Source organism: Labrus mixtus, chromosome 4, assembly GCF_963584025.1.
Source record: "Labrus mixtus chromosome 4, fLabMix1.1, whole genome shotgun sequence".
Classification (NCBI taxonomy): Eukaryota; Metazoa; Chordata; class Actinopteri; order Labriformes; family Labridae; genus Labrus; species Labrus mixtus.
This window is the reverse complement of record NC_083615.1, coordinates 11,465,986-11,483,111: the sequence shown is the minus strand read 5'-3', so window position 1 is coordinate 11,483,111 and position 17,126 is coordinate 11,465,986. Positions and strand designations below refer to the sequence as shown.

Below are 17,126 nucleotides of genomic sequence, written 5' to 3'. Positions count from 1 at the left end.
TATACAAATCAGTGTCATGTCATCTTTATTGTTTTATAGTGATGTACCCAAATAGAAAGGAATTTGTGGGTTGCACCTTTTAACAGAATATAAGCAGCACTGTGAACACTGTTACCTTGTCAGCGATTTGTAAGCATGCGTGTTTGGTAAAGTTGTCTGACCTCGGCCGATTAAATGGCGTTATAATCTACAGTCTGTTTCACGATTTCTTCATTGGATTTATACAGCAGAAGCAACCCCCACCTGACAACACGCAACCATGTAGAGACAGAAATGACATGCCGTCGTGTAAATAAGATAAATAACATCAGGCTATTAAGTTTGTTTAATAAAAGGAGGAGGTATAGACCTTGTTCTATAGGAAAGGTATCCTTATGACTTCTGTTGTGATCTGGCGCTGTATAGAAAATAAAATGAACTTGACCATGAAGGGGGGCTGGGGGGTGCCGTTGGGGGGGGGGCGGCCAAGGGAAACACTGCCAGTGCGCTATCTAAAAATCACAGCGCTGTAAGCATGAATGCTGTCTCTTAACTTCTAGCCATTAAGACAGAGGTGACCTAAGAATTGAATTATCCTGTTTTCTTCTCTCCGTCAGTGTGTATTTCCATATCACCTCTCTGACCTCATTGTATTTTTTCCCCCTCTACCTTCCCCCGTGTCCTCTGTCTCCAGTCTGATGTGTGAGAGTGCCGGCAGCCCGCTCCTCTGCCATCGCAATGGTCGACATGGAGAGCCACTACCATCCCCCCTCGCCCCTGGAGGACTCGGTGCTGGACAGCCCCCTGTGCGTCGATGACGAATTCATGGGTGGCATTGAGGAGCTCCAGGACATCTCGCAGTCCATAGACAACGACGGCCTCAGTTCCTTCGATGTCCCCGAATACCAGTCGTCCAGCAATGGTTCTGAAGGTTCCACTGTACTAGGTGAACGCTCATCATCACTTGATTCAAAAGGATTTATTTTTAGAATTTATAATGTATATGTTGGGAATCGGTCATTTTCTGATTCAGAGTGTCCCTGGAAAATTTGTGTTATCTCCTTGCCATTGTTGTTGTAGTCCCTCAGTTTAACCCCTTAATCTGTAATTTGTTACATTTTACTGTTTAGAGAAGACACACACTTTGGATAATTTACTTATAGATCTAGAACTTTTTTTACCAATATTGTCCCACTTTTTTTTTTATCCCTTGTTCCTCAAACGTATTCTGGTTTACCTTGTCACCGATTTTCTTCCATAATCCCCCCCTATTCATTCATCTCTTTCAATTTACCCTCCTCTTATTTTCTGCACTCCCTCGTTTCACCTCTTTGTACAGCCCTTCTCCTCGCCCCATAACCATTGAGGAATTCACACATTCCTCAGCCACCATGCACCACCGCTCAGGAAACATCCATTTTGCTTCTGTGTTTCCTCCTGAATCAAAGTCACATGGGCATATTGGAAAATGTATGCTTACTTCCAAATTATGCAACAAGTGAAGAGGCTGTTAAAAGTGTGGAAAGATAAATATATAATGAAAGAAGAGGAAGGAAACAGGAAAAGAGCAGGAAGTATGGGTAAAAAGGCATCGCAGAAACATTTGTTGATGTCATGGAAAATGCAGTAAGGGGGGTTTAGGATTGATGTTGTTTGGGGGTGTTAACAGTGACACACAGGCGCAGAAGAACTACAGACTTGTTTTTCCTGATACATGTGTACTAACACCAGGCAGGCACACAGCTCCAGGTCGGCTGCCAAATGCTGCTTATCCCTTTTCTGGTATGTCTCCACCAACTCATGTGGCTTGACTTAGTGCCGAGGTTTTCTACCATTTCATCTTTGCTATTTGTGTACCAAGCCTCTTCTATAAACCATGTTCCCCTAAGGTGAAATTGAAACTTTTTTGGCAACCTATGTCCAGTCCTATGACCGGTTGTCCATGAGGAAGAGCAGTAATACCACTCCAACGCTGTTATGATAGTGGCTCGAAGCACACCACAGGTGGCATGTTGATACCTCTGAATTAAGAGTTGTTGTGTTGAAACCGTCTTTGTTGGAGCGAAGAGGGAAACATTCCTCTAGTTCTTTGCTAGAGGGAGATGAAACCACACAGAAGGGATGCATTAATGAAGGCAGAAGATTTCCTAATATATATTTATTCAAAATGTATTAGTAATACTAGCGTTGAAGTCCTTCTGGATCTTAAGGGACAGAAACATTAGTAAGACCAATAAATAGTGATTCTGAGCTACAATAGGGTGTTTTGTGCAAATACTGTCAGATCATTTTTGTATGAGAAAAAAAATAGAAGTTCAAGTTCCTGTATACCTTCTTACCTCAACACGCTATGTTGAACTATGAAAATGAATTTCCCAAAGTTTAACTTTGGAAAGGTGTGTTGATAGAGGAAGTGTTGTTTGACATTCTGACAACCATGTCTTTAAAGGTCCCATATCATGCTTTTTCTGGTTTTATATGCCCTTTAGTGTGTTTTCCAAGTGTCCTGTCCATGTTTAGGCACATCTATGTGCAAAAATTCAAAGTCTGCGGAAACGCCTCCTGTTAGCTGTAGCATTAGCTGCATGTAACGCTCGGTTCTAGCCCCCCTCGATAAAAATTTGTCAGTCCAACGTCATTGTCAGTGTGAGATCACTGATCTAAGCCCATTGGCTCGTTGTGACAAGCCCTGCAGCTCATGTTGAAATGTCCGAGACGCGTGCTGAGCAACTGACCAATAACGCCAGAGCGGATCGGCAGACCAATCAGAGCAGACTTGGCCCACGTGGGGTCTAACAGTGTGGGCTCAACAGAGTGCAGCTGACGGACTCAGAGCGTAGAGGGAGCAAGGAGGAGCAGTACATGAAAAACAGACACTTTTTTCGGACTTTAGCTATTTTGAACGTATAAAAGTAGGTACATAGATTAAATATACAAACCCCAAAAAGGGCATAATATGGGCTCTTTAAGCATCCCAGTGCCATTTATACACAGCTTCCAGTCATCTATGCGCCGTACAGTCATAAAGAAAGTGTGTATTGGGCTTTTGATGCGTGATCCACACCAAGCATCAAGTATCACTTTACAAAATATTCAAGTTTGGAAGAATTTTACGGCTATAATTCCAATGCAAAGACTAGTAAGACAACCTTCCTCCTGTTCTACTGAGGGATAAATGTTGATTTATAAATACCATTTTTGTTTATAACGTACATTATTTATTTATTTAATTATTTGTTACAAACTAGCTTGCAAACGTGCATGCAACTGCTTTTGCTCCTTGCACAATTTGACAATTACCTATTTGAGGATAAACTGTTTAACAGTCAATCTTGAAATTGAGCTATAGGTTTCTGATTTAAGCTTGCACATTATCCACATGGTTATGAGGAACACTGTAGCTATACAGCAACAATGGAAATAATACATACTGTACCTAGAAACTGTGTGTTTGCCCACTTCCAAATCAGTTGTGATAAAACTGCACGTGCAGGGCAATAAAAGCCACTGTGTCGTATGAATGATAAGATCGGTCAAACAGAGAAGGCTCTTTTTGAAAGTCAGTGCACAAAAGCAAGTAGATAGATAAAAGTTTTTTTTTAACTTTTTATCAATTGTGTGCTGTTTACGGTCTTTTTAGACATTTTTTTGACAACTGCAAAAGACAAAACATGTTCAAACATGTCTTTTAGTTAGCTATCAGTGTTGACTTTGCCTCAGGATGTTTGTGTAGTCAGTAGTTTAATCGCCCGTGTTCCTCTGTTTTGTAGATGCCCTGACCCCAGCATCCAGCCCGTCGTCGGTTGTTTACGGGCTGGCAGCGGGCCAGGAGGACTTCTCATCTTCTTCCTCGCTCAATCTGGAATGTCGAGTTTGTGCTGACCGCGCCTCGGGGTACCACTATGGAGTCCACGCCTGCGAGGGCTGCAAGGTGAGCCCAAGATTACACACACAGTAATTATGCAGCCACACAACTGACATCCAGTTGAACGTGTGGAAGACTTATCACGCAGATAACGGGGTGCTTTTACGACACTCACCTTACACAGTTGTTTTTTTTTACTGCTGCTACTTCTGCTCTCTCTTACCCTGTCAATACTGTTGTCAATAATTCATCCACGTGTCACCAACACAAGTACGAACAAGCCAGGATTCACAATCAGTCTTCTGTCCTCATGTGACCAATTCCAAGACTGTAAATCTTATATTTGATATCCACTTTTTCAAGAGCTACCCTAAAGAAAGTGGTACAGGAATCCAGAGGCCTTATTTTTTGTGACCAAATCTGAATGCATCATGACTGCATCATGAATGCATCATGAATATCATGCGTCGTCGTCATGCGCTTAGTTAATTGTTTACCGTGTTGAAGAACAACCCAGGGCTGTTTTTCAGGATTCACTGAAGGGGAAAGAAAGTCTAACCTGCGGTGTGTGTTAAATGTGTTTTTGAACCAGTGTTGCTATATTTTGAATTGTTTTCTTCATTATCACTGAAGTAAAACACTGATGTAGCTTCAGAAGCTAAAGCCTTTTCTACGCCTCCTCACTGTGAATCCAGCGGGACAACAGTGGGAGTTTCAAAGTCAGGAAGTCAAACATGTCAACATGCTGTTACATATACATTCACATACTAACTGCAGAAGCAGCTCGCAGACGTGTAAATCTATGCAGCAGTGTATTATTTATTAGTGTTAGTGCTATAGTTTATGAACCGTATGTGTGTGGCTGTGAATGCATCAGTACAGAAGAAAAAAAAGTATCTACTCTGGACAAAGTCCTCATTGGGTCCACAGGGTAGAGCCAAAGCTTTGTGACCTTTTGCAGGGTGAAGTCGTAACGCTGTAAAACTGAAAAACAACCGATTATCACAGAGGTCAAGGTGAATTTGTTTGGCCTTTAGGAGAGGGTCATTATAAGTCCATCTATCAGAAGTGAGCGATGAAGTGCCAAAGGGGAGATAATGGGGAAGTCCATCGTAGTTACAACATGAGCTGGATCAGCTGAAGCTTTGTGAGCATTTCTTTGAATTTATTTATTTAATAGGGACAATGCAATTTAACATAATTTCAATACAAAGCATGAAACTGATGTGCTGCATAAAGAGTATATAGCTATTGCTAATTTCCAACTCGTGTCCCCAGTTGGGCCTTTATGTAAACAAACAGATTAAAATGTACAACATTCAGTTACATAAAACCCCATAACACGATATGAGGATACATTAAAATACATGTACAACAATACAAATGCTATAAACCAGTTTAAAATGAAGTTTGAAGATATTAATTAAAAGTGGGTACATCTCTGGCTTGCTTTGAGCATTTCACCTGTTTTGTAAAAGATTTTAAGTCGGACATTAATTTTATTTCAGGTGGTAAGGTGTTCCAGAGTTTACAGCCTTTGATGGAGAAGGCTGATTGACCAAACGTAGATCTACGATGTTGTACGCTACAGTCTCCATTCACAGTGCTTCTCGTTACCCTGTTTCCGTCCTGTTTTTGAACATATCTGGAGAGAGGTTCAGGGGCCAGATTGTTGACACATTTAAAAACAAGTTTGAGGAAACATAAGTGCATGAAGCTCTCAAAACTGAGTAGATTGTGTTTTTTCAGTATGTGACAGTGATGCCACCGGACAGGTTTTTTGTCCATTATTTTCAGGGCCTGGTTGTATAGTGATGAGAGGTTTCTGATTGTAGAGGGTGAAGCTTGTGACCAAACTGTCATACAGTATGAGAAATGAGAGAAAATCATTGAATGCATGAACACCTGTGCTGCTTGAGTTGGTATGTAGTGTCTTATTAATTTAAAGCAGTTCAGGTTGTTCTTGATTGTTTTTGTGATTTTATTTACGTGTTTATCAAACTTGAGTTGTGGATCTAAAATGATTCCTAAGAACTTCTCCATCAAGTTTTTCATAACGTTACAAAAATACACTCTGCTCTGAATTTAGACCTGATTTGGAGCCATCCTTTATTTCAAGATTGGCAATAAAGGGTTGAGAGGAGGGGGTAATAAGTGGGACAGAGAAAAATACAACAAAGGCTGCAGGTAATGGTATACATGTTATACATACACAAAGCAGCATTGTTCACCAAGACACCCGGGTTGGGTTGTGCCCTATCCACCTTTTAGTAATCCATATTCTACTGTGTGCCGGTAAATGTACTTAATGTATACACGGGGTATGTTGGCTGAGACTCCTGTAGTTAAAATATACAACTGACAATTTCTAATAATCATGTGATAACCACCTGTACAAACAGGTGTTTGTGTTAGTGTGTGTAGAGTGAGTGTGAGAATAATGCAATATTCACAAAAACGTTCCCCTTTAAAGCATGACGAAGTTGCTTCTCACTACAGAAAGTTAATGTTCATGACCAAATAAGCAACTCTTTCATTATAGTATACAGAGTAACGTATAGGTTGATATCATTGTATAACAGACTTCAAACACTCAAGATTCTCAAAGTGCTTCAAACCAATTAAATATACAAATCTCTGACGTCAAGTGTCCAACATAACTCTACTATATGCAACAAACATTTCAATGTATTATTTATAAGACATACATTCGAGGTCTTGAACACAAATATCCCCTCTCATTGGTATCATATTCATCCTGTTATCATTTCATGGATCTGAAATACAAGAGGTCTGACCTCTGTAATGACCATGAACTGATCCTTTTACGACAGTGGACACTATCAGAGTCAGCATGTTCTGGCACGGCGTAAGTTCCCCTTCTATAATGGGTGTATTTATGTATTATTTATGTACGTGTTAGTGTCATGTCAGTTAGCAAGCTGCGAGTCAGATTGTTAGTTAACATTTGCTCACGTGGTTGCTGCACGCCTGTGTTCTCCTGTACTGTGTGTCGTTTTGCGTGTCTGTGATATTGTTTTATGTATTTTGGCACATTGAGTGACAGCTTTTGGATGAAACTGCAAGCAAGTATGGCTTAATGTTGTATCAGGCAAGCCCGCTGGCAAATTTCTACACTCTATCCAAACACAAATATGCCACTTTGTCTGTCTCTGCAAAAAGTTAAAAGTGTCTCTTTGTCAAGGTTGTGCAAGTGCAAGACTAATGGTGAAATAATGTTTCTGAATGAATAACTGCATTTCTGATGGATTCTTTCTTCATGAGGAGTGAGAGTCAATAATGTTTTATAATAAAACCATGATTTTGGTTTCATAATAGCAGTACTGAACTATTCTCCGTTGTATTTGAAGTTTTATAGGCCTGTAGATTTTCCCCTAGCGTATTGTCTGAATAAACTGCTCTACACTGTTCATGTCTCCTTCATATGTTTGAGAATACTTTCCATACAACAAGCAGATAAGTCTTTTTTATGTGCGTTATATTCACATTTTAACTAGTTTCCCCCCCCTTCCTGCAGGGCTTTTTCAGGCGAACGATCCGTCTCAAGTTGGAGTACGACAAGTGTGAGCGCCGCTGCAAGATCCAAAAGAAGAACCGCAACAAGTGCCAATACTGCCGCTTCCAGAAGTGCCTGTCAGTGGGCATGTCACACAACGGTGAGAGTCCTGACGGGCGGGGCAAGTCTAGGCACTGTTACAAGCCCAGCACACACATGCACACAGACACAGACACACACACGCATGGTTCTTGTTACTACTACTAGCACACTTTTGCAGATGCCAAGAAAGATTGAGCAGGCACGTACACACAGAATTAGCACACATAATAAGTAATTGAGTACCACAGTTGGGTGTTGTTGTTGGGAGTTGCATGTTAAGGCAAGTCCCTAACTGAAGACTAACGCAGGCTATCAGACAGATTCCTCAAAGTTTAAGCATTTTGTCGATCTGCGTTTGCGAAAAAAAAGAGAACAAAAAGTTTGCACTCATGCACAGAATACACTCCATCTGTGTTTGCATGCTGCAGCTTTCGCAGTGCAAGAAAACACATGTCCAATGTTTCAAATATAAAGTATAATTATTGTGATTCACTTCATGCACTGTGTTTAACAACAGTCATTGCCTTGTTTCTCTAGTCCACAGTATATATTTGTGAAGAAAGAACAAAAGATAGTCGTCAAATCTAAAACTATTGAAAAGTAAATTGTGAGGAAAAGTCTGAATTTAGGGATGCATTTATTATTTTAATTATTATGTTGTAAAAATGTCTTTAGTCGTCATAAGGACATTTTTTGGTTTTGTGATTATCAATCCAGCCGCCTTATCTGCTGCCCAAGTACAAACACAAACACCTGCACATGCAGTATCTTTGAACTCCCTAAAAATAATCTTGTCTGTCTTGTTGACTGACTTCAGTTTTTTCTCCTCATTGTATCTTTGTGAAGGAATATTGATCTTAAAGTACAAGATTCTGTTGGACATTGTTTACCCTGTGTAAACATACATCATGGCATTCTGACATCTGGTCAAGGTCAATGTACTGATTGTGGTAAAAAACAAACACAAAAAAAAGCCCTGTTTGTGAGGGTGAGCTGGGTCCATCAGTGTATTTAAAGTAGAAAGGTCAAACAGGTCAATGCAATCTGAGACTCAGCACACTTTGCAGATATTGCATACTTGTGGCAGTAGCTCAGTCTGTAGGAACTTGGGGAGGGAACCGGAGGGTCGTGGTTCAAGTCCTGGCGTGGACCAAAAATCTGGAAATTGATCTGGTAGCTGGAGAGGTGCCACTTCCTTAGCTCTGCGGACGTTCCCTTGAGCAAGGCATATAACTAACCCCACCATGTGCATGTGTGTGTAGCATGTTCAACAACAGAGTGTAAAGGTGAATTTCCTCTTCCTCTTCTTCTTCTTCTTCTGATGCAGATGCAGATGCTGGAAAGGGCAGCTTAATTTTGTCCCATGAGGTTACTCACTGGAGATGTTACCTTAAGAAACGGGCAAGATCTTTCTTGATGATGCAGTACTTCCTTAAAGCTCAGGAGTAGTATCCCTGTCAGCTGTACTTCCTCTTACGGTATATTTGTATTGAGTTTCATCGGCCTAAATGTAACCTTAGAGGGGGAGGAAGGAGAGTTGAGACCCCTGAAACCAGATCGTTTGAGGCCTACAGGAGAGGAGAACTGCTAAGTTTAGAGCTTTGTCCCTATCTTTGTATCGATTGACGATTGATTTGACAGCGTAATCTGAAGATACTGGACGTTCATAATGAAGTTCAGCTTTTTATTAAATGAGATGTATCATCACATACAGGACGACCTTCTGACTACGCATAGATGAAATTTACACTTGGAAATAACATTATTCACCAAAAATCACACTGACTTTTATCCTCTTTCAAAACATTTTTTTTGTTATAACAGATTGTTCTGATTTATTAATTTAACGAAAAATCCATATTATCCATCCACAATTCTGATGATCAGGGACAATTAGACTAAAATGTAAATCTTAAGAAAACAATTGGATGAATCACTCTATGGGGTAAAATAAGAAACATGACGGCAACATTTAAGTTAGAATAAAGGTAAAAAATATTGTGAAAAAGATTTGAAGTTAATAACAATTAAATAAATAAATTAACAACCTGATGTGTAAAAATTATACAGTATATGTATGAGTTTCTGTGTAAGAGAGTTCGGGGTGTTCACTACTGTTTGAGAAATGTTTGGGGCGGCAGTGGCTCAGTCCGCAGGGACTTGTGTTGGGAACCGGAGGGTCACCGGTTGAAGCCCCGGTGCGGACTATAATATGGAAGTTGTTCTGGTAGCTGCAGGTTCAAGGTCACTTCTCGAGTACTGCTGAGGTGCCCTTGAGCGAGGCACTGAACCCCCAACAGCTCTGGCGGGCTCCCTGCGTAGCAGCCCCACTCTGACATCTCTCGACTGATGCATGTCAACAAATCCTGTTTGTGCACGTTTGTATTTCAGGACTGTGTGTGTGAGAAGCATGTCTCTCAATAACAGAGTGTAAACCAGAATTTCCCTTAGCGATGAATTAAGTGTGAAAAATAAAATAGAACAACTTTTTTTCCCTATGATCTAAAGGGACAAACATTCATGGCTATTCATGTCTCAGTTGTAGAATGCAAGTTATTTGATTAAATGTACTTTTATTACCATGCGACACAAGTTAATCCAGCACCTTAACAAAACAACCTAATGGTACCTCATCTCATCTATTGACCTGATACAGTGTGAAAAACACACCATGTAAAAGGCTTCATGCAACATAAGGTGTAGTAAAGGAAGGCTTGAATAATCTTCCACCTATTAGCCGTTGAAACAGATGACTTCACGGATTGACAGACTGTCCCCCTCCCACCTTTAGCCCCTTCCCCCCCTTCACTCACAGATTCATCCCCTCACGACGCTTCTTAGGACTTATGCTCAGCTTAAGATCACTCACTTCCTCTCATCTTAATTAGACTTGGCTCCTGCCCAGGAGTCCACTGTGGGAGCTTTGGCGGCTTCAGATGCTCCATCCACTTTGTGAGCAGTTATCTAATGGGCCCTCATCTCTCTGCATCCCCTGCTCATTCCTGCTCAGCTAGCCTGGATGAGTTTCAGCGATGTGTGGCTTGCTGGAAAACAGGGAAATCAGATCTCCTTTTATGCGTTTATAGTCTCGTAAAATGCAGGCGGTAGATGCAGCTGGATGTCGGCTTCTCAGGGAGCAGTGTGTGAGTGTGTTTGTGTGTGTGTGTTTACGAGAGTGTGCATAAGCTTATGCCCATTTAAATTGGAGAGGAGGGGTTAAAAACAGTTCACCTCTAATCTTGTTAGTCGAATTGGATCAGGCCGTCTGAGAGATGCCAGCATCCTCTAGGAGAAAAACAACTAATGTTGTCTTTAAGCTCACTTCGAATGCACCTCTCATAATCATTTCTTTAAATGTAATGTATAGAAACAAAATGATTTGTACCTCTTTCTAATTAAAAAGAAAATAATTTGTGCTTCATTGGTATTTTTTACAGATTAAAATGCATTTAGAACAACATGTATATATTGAGAATACGTGTCTGTGCACAGGCAGGTAATAAGAGGGAAAATACAATTTTAACACGATTATACATCTTTTAGATTAGTTACAGTAGTAGCAGCTGCATTGCATTGTTTTGTAGCATGTAACTGCTAAATGTATTCTGTTATATGGAGTAGGGTCCCTTTGATCATTTTTCATCTAACAGTTTGTAGCTCCGCCGTTTACACACCTCTCCATTTAACACTAAAGAACGCTTCATGACATCTCACCTCTCACCCACAGAAGTGGTAAAGTTGTGTCAGGGCTGGACTGACAGCCAGTTTTCTTCTTCCATGGATACAGCACATTGGACTCAACAACAACATGTAAACACCAGTGTTCATGCATCCAAAGCTGATTATGATTGACAGCTACCTAGCTACTACACTGTGATAATCAAAGTGCTCTTCAGGACATTGTGACATGGGCCGTATCCGAATTGCCAAGTACATACTCAGTCTTGCAGTAGGCAGTAGGCAGTACGTACTATCCGTGCTGCATACTGTTAGTACCTACTATTCAGTATGCACACACAGTAGGCAGATATTTGTGCCTACTTCGTCTGATTCATTCAGTATGGAAGTGACGTCATTTACGTTTCCAGAACCGGCCGCATCCACCCGTTTTTTTTTGTTTTTTTGTTTTTTTAGCTTTATTCAAGAAGAGTAATGCGCATATACAGTCAGGTAAACAAAACACAATATCACAATGTAAATTAAGTAAAAGGCAGATTAAATAACTAAATAACATACAGTACATAAAGGAAAGTACAAATGAAAGACAGTAAGATACGGAATATAAAGTAAAATAAACAAATAAAGACGCATTTGAATAGTGAAATCATTATTTAAATAGAGGGGGAAAGGTTTTATAATAATGCAGATATTTGTTATATTTTCTGTTGTTAATTTAAAGTAGTGATTGCAGTCGGGACTTTAACTCTAGATTAAAAATTGATTCAATTAATCCATGCTCGTTTGTTTTGATTTGGAGGCGCACGTGACGTGCCGATTTACGTTTAATTTCGCACAGCATTGTGGGTGGTAAAATACAATTCATTTCCTGAAAGCACGCATCCGATCCATACTGCATGAAACCCGGAAGTTAGTATCCATACTGAAATGTTCAGTATACTGAGGTGGACCCAAAAAATGCATACAGAATGACCACGAAAGTTCAGTATACTGAAACTCCCTACTGAAAAGTACGTACTGCCTACTGAACTGTGGCTATTTGGAAAGGGCCATGGCCATCGCTCAAGACCACCCTGCTCCTGTTATCACTCAAGGAACATGTCCTTCTTGGAACAAATGTAAGACATTCACTGTCTGAGACAGCCTGAATTACAAAACTTAAATAGGGATCAGGTTTTTTCCTTCTATGGCGAACTGGTCCGTGATTTCCTGACCTCCTGGCCTCTCTGTGGAAGAATATTTTCATTAGATTTAGAATGTGATTTGAGTAATGGCACATGGCTGTTTTATGCAGAGACTGTTCCCACTGCATGTTTTTCTAAAAAGACAGAAAAATATAAATAAAATGTAACTGCTTTGCCTTTGACTGAATTGAGGCCTTGGGCTGCACTTCAGCGATATGAGAGATTTATTTATAAAGACATCAGAAATGCAAGGAGTATTTGATCAAGCCCTGTTAGATTCGTACTGATTTCATACTGATTCCATGAAATACACTATGTAAGATTTTCTTGTTTTGAATACAACAGAACGAATACTGCCTGTAGATCCATATGTTGGGGGGAAATAAGGCTTTGGCACCAGATGTCAGGAAAACAGAAGGTACAGAAAAATGGACGGCCTGAGCTCTGCTTACCTAACATGACTGGTGCTTTGTATATCATTGCTACTGTTCCCAAAGTTTAAGTTTTAAAGATTGTAATATTTTTTGGATGCATTAAATGTTTTGTTTTCTGCTTGTGTGTCTACTTGGATTCATTGTACTCTGTGAGGTGTCTGTGTAGTCATTTTGAAAAATAATTCCTCTTGAATATGAAGCTTTTGATGTTCAGTGGCGCATCAATCATTTAGTTCACTCTTCTTTGTCCAACATTCTGTTTGTTTTTCTCTCTACAGCCATCCGTTTTGGCCGGATGCCCCAGTCAGAAAAGCTAAAGCTGAAAGCGGAGATGGTGACGGGGGACAGGGAGATGGAAGACCCTCAGCTAGCCGACCAGAAGACGCTGGCCCGGCAGATTTACGAGGCCTACCTCAAGAACTTCAACATGAACAAGGCCAAGGCCCGAACCATCCTCACCGGCAAGACCAGCACTCCTGTAGGTTCATTAAGAGCAGGGGGTCCGTGAGTGAGATATTGCATGTGTTTATGGATAGTGTGTTTGAGGTTGTGCTTATAACCAGCATTTCCTCACAGGTCAAGGTCATGATGTCTTGCAACTTTTTAATTTATGCTTTCCCCTTTGGAGTCATTTCAACTTATTCTGAGCACATTCAAAATTTGCAATCAAGCTAATGTCTCAATACGACCTGGCAGCCAGTACCTCAGAGAGCATGTGCTGCCAGCCAATGACAGAAATAACTTTCTCAATCAGTAGTGCGAGCCAACTCACAAGTTCGACAAGGAGACATCTGTTTCCAGCTAAATGCTATAAAGAGCCAGTGTTTGAGCACATCACCTCTCTCTTTGCTGCCTTTTTTCTTCAATGCCTGAGCTCTTTAATCCCTAAATTCACCAAAAGAAAAAATCCCTCGCAGCCTTTTATTTCTTTAATTTTCCCTTCACCAGAAAAGAAGTGAACAAGTGAAGAGTTGTTGTGAATTCCATGGATGGATTTGTGTATGTGTGAAATAGGTCAAGAGGGACAGGTCAGTCTGGGTGCATCATGTTCAAACACAGACATTCCCCCCACTGCTTCTGGACTTCAAAGCCTCAGATTGATAAGTGAGCTTTTATAGTACACAGGGAGTATGTGGGCTATGTAGCCATTGACAAGAAGGCAGTAAGAAATTCACATTCACTTTTCATGGTGTCACAGGACTTTTATGCAATACAGAAGTTGACGATGAAGCCCAAACTTTAATGTGTTTGAATGCTCACATGTTGCTTACCTTTGATCTGAGAACGTTGGTTATTAAAGATCATTTTTCTTATGTTAAATACAAGATATCTAATATATTTGAGTAACAAAATAGATCAAACTAATAAAAAGGTGATCTAGGTCATCAACTGATATGGATCCAGTAAATGTCTGTTAGTAAGATCCTCGTCAGATTTGACTCATCAGTCTGAATGTCTGGGTAGATACTGAGCCATAACAATGTCCCTGTTGGCCCTGATCTGTGTACAGTAATTAATGCCAGTTTTATAATCTGACTTGACTGGTTGTGTTGTGCTGTGTTGTGATTAATCTGAATGCACGTCAAGTCTTGACTGGATGTTTAAGTCTTTGAGAAAACAAGCAGCTTAAGAAATGCCAAGTTGTTGCTATTGCTCTGAGCTCCAGTGTGCACAGGATTTTGGAACAAAAGTGTTGGATTGATTTCTAGAAATGATAACTACTTAAACCTATGCTAGTAGTAATAGTAATTACTAGTAATAATTGAGTTTATATTCATTATTCTGTCAGTTATTACTCCTGCTGAGTTCTGTGAGAAAGTTCATTTATGAGGAGGGCTAGCAGTGTTCTAATTTTGAGGCATGCTAGCAGGGTGGCTGTCTTGGTTGCATGATTGATCTCTTTGCCAGTTTGCTGGCCCACTGCTTTTATCAAACTGAAACGTATATCACCAACATTTTGTTGGATTGCCACAAAATGTTGTAGCCTACTGGTAGGCCTACCTGTAAAAGTAGACGTCAGCTTAAATGTTAGCATGCTAAATTTCAACAGAGAGCGAACACTGTAAACATTATTCTTGCTATGTACAGACATGAGCACTTAGCTGAAAGTATTAGTGGAGCAGTGGAGAACAGCTTCACAGAGCAGCTAGCAAGGCTACCTGTAGCCTCCTTCGCCAACCAATGTTTTTTTAGTCCTTTGATTACCTTGCAATGTTTCAATGGGCTTTGTAACTCTATCTACCCCATGGAAGTCTGCCTAACTCCTCTGTGGTTTGCTGACGTTAGCATTTGGCAGTGTTTTACTTTAAAATCAAAAGGTAGACCTATCTTCTGTATACATCAAATGTGAGTGTGCAATATGTCTCCAACGTTGTTTGGAACCAACTGAAACTGGGTTAAATTTTATTTTCAAAATGTAGTACTTATATTTCACATCACATTATTTGCACCTAACATCTTTTTTGACTTTTTGTCTGTTTTTTGACAGAGTTAAATTCATAATTGTGTAGCCATAGGCTCAGTATGTCATTGTGGAAATATGAAAGTGTCAATAAGGGCTCCGGGCCTAGCCTCCCGTTCAGGTAAAGATTATGGGTAAACATCAGTCACTACAGTGTTTCATGTAGGGACAATGGCTGATTGATCTTTTTCCTTATTTATGTAGTCAAGTCTGTCAAAAATAAGGAACACACTGTATTGACTGTGTTGTATTCCAACAAACTTTCACCTATAGGTCGTTCTTATTTATAACAACAAATAACAATTAAAGTTACCACATGTCAATTTAGATGTAGAACAGGCCTCAACTTTACTCTGAAATTAGTACAGCTGAGTGGGCAACAGCAAGGAAAAACTTCACTTTAACAGGCAGAAACTTTGAGCATGACCTGACTCGTAATTGGTGATCAAACATGTGTTACTAAGAGTGTTAAAATAATTGTAGTAGTTGGAGTCAAGCAGGTCCAAGGCATATGATTCTAGCAACAGCAATCCACAAGAGAGCACAAATACTCCATGGAAGACACAGGTTTACTGTAGTACTTTAATGGGCGGTGATTGCATACAGATACAGATAGAGAGGCAGAAGACACAGGAGCTAGATGTATTTCTTCCTACTTTAGACTAAGCCTATAGCAGCCCTAACTACAGGCCAACAAGTCAAGCTTGAGCAGGCCATGAATATAAACTAGAAATGTTTGAGCCCACTTTTAAAAGCCAGAGTGACGGAGCGGCCCACAGCGGGCGCTCCTGAGCTGATGGTGGGGAGGGGGTTCGGTGCCTTGCTCAGGGGCGCCTCGGCAGTGCTCAGGAGGTGATCTGGCGTGTCTCCAGCTACCAGACCAACTTCCATATTTGGTCCGCACCGGGACTTGAGCTGGCGACCCTCCGGTTCCCAACCCAAGTCCCTACAGACTGAGCTACTGCCGCCCCTCAATTGAGACAGTATCTGCCTCCCTGCCCCAAAATTGTAGATGATTCCACAAGCTCTGCCTCCCATACTACTTTTGGAGACTTAAAAGTACAACAAGAACGCCTGCATTTTGTTCCACAGCTAAAACGAGGCTCTAAGAGCCGTTAAAAGGTGTGATGCTGTTGGACCATTCAGGCTTTTTAGGTGAGAATGGCGATCTTTGGGCGGCAGTAGCTCAGTCTGTAGTTGGTTGGGAACCGGAAGGTCCCCGGTTCAAGTCCTGGTGCATGTGTGTGTATTTCAGCCTATTTGTGTTTAACATGTTCAATAACAGAGTGTAAAATTTAATTTCACTCGCAGCATTAATTCAGAATATATACGTCTTCTTCCTCTTCCTCTTAAATCCTGCTCTAGAAGTTAATGGGGTTGAGTTAAAGATTAGAAATAAAGAAATATAAAGCTAATAACAATTTGTCTTTACTGTCCACAGCCTTTTGTCATCCATGACATGGACACCCTCCAGCTGGCTGAGCAGACCTTAGTGGCAAAGATGGTGGGCTCAGCGGGAGCACTGAAGGACAGGGAGGCAGAAGTTCGGATTTTCCACTGCTGCCAGTGCACATCGGTGGAAACCGTCACCGAGCTCACAGAGTTTGCAAAGTCCGTCCCCGGGTTCTCGAGCCTGGACCTCAATGATCAGGTGACTCTTTTGAAATATGGCGTGTACGAGGCCCTCTTCGCCATGCTCGCCTCAAGTATGAACAAAGATGGGCTACTTGTGGCGTACGGCTCAGGCTTCATCACCCGGGAATTCCTCAAGAGCCTGCGGCGGCCATTCAGTGACATGATGGAGCCCAAGTTCCAGTTTGCGATGAAGTTTAACGGGCTGGAGCTAGACGATAGTGACCTGGCCTTGTTTGTGGCTGCTATCATCTGTTGTGGAGGTAGGAATGCA

The 17,126-nt window shown here is 40.9% G+C and overlaps 1 protein-coding gene across 1 annotated transcript in view; it reads left to right on the top strand.

Annotated features, from left to right (window-relative positions):
- The window catches only part of pparab (peroxisome proliferator-activated receptor alpha b), a 38,766-nt gene that overhangs the window by 17,244 nt on the left and 4,396 nt on the right, over nucleotides 1-17,126 (top strand). Inside the window, exons 2-6 of the mRNA XM_061035890.1 lie at nucleotides 674-925; nucleotides 3,750-3,910; nucleotides 7,383-7,521; nucleotides 13,038-13,237; nucleotides 16,662-17,115. Of these exons, the coding sequence (XP_060891873.1) occupies nucleotides 718-925; nucleotides 3,750-3,910; nucleotides 7,383-7,521; nucleotides 13,038-13,237; nucleotides 16,662-17,115 (1,162 nt within the window). The 5' untranslated portion in view covers nucleotides 674-717. The remainder of the gene's footprint in view (nucleotides 1-673; nucleotides 926-3,749; nucleotides 3,911-7,382; nucleotides 7,522-13,037; nucleotides 13,238-16,661; nucleotides 17,116-17,126) is intronic.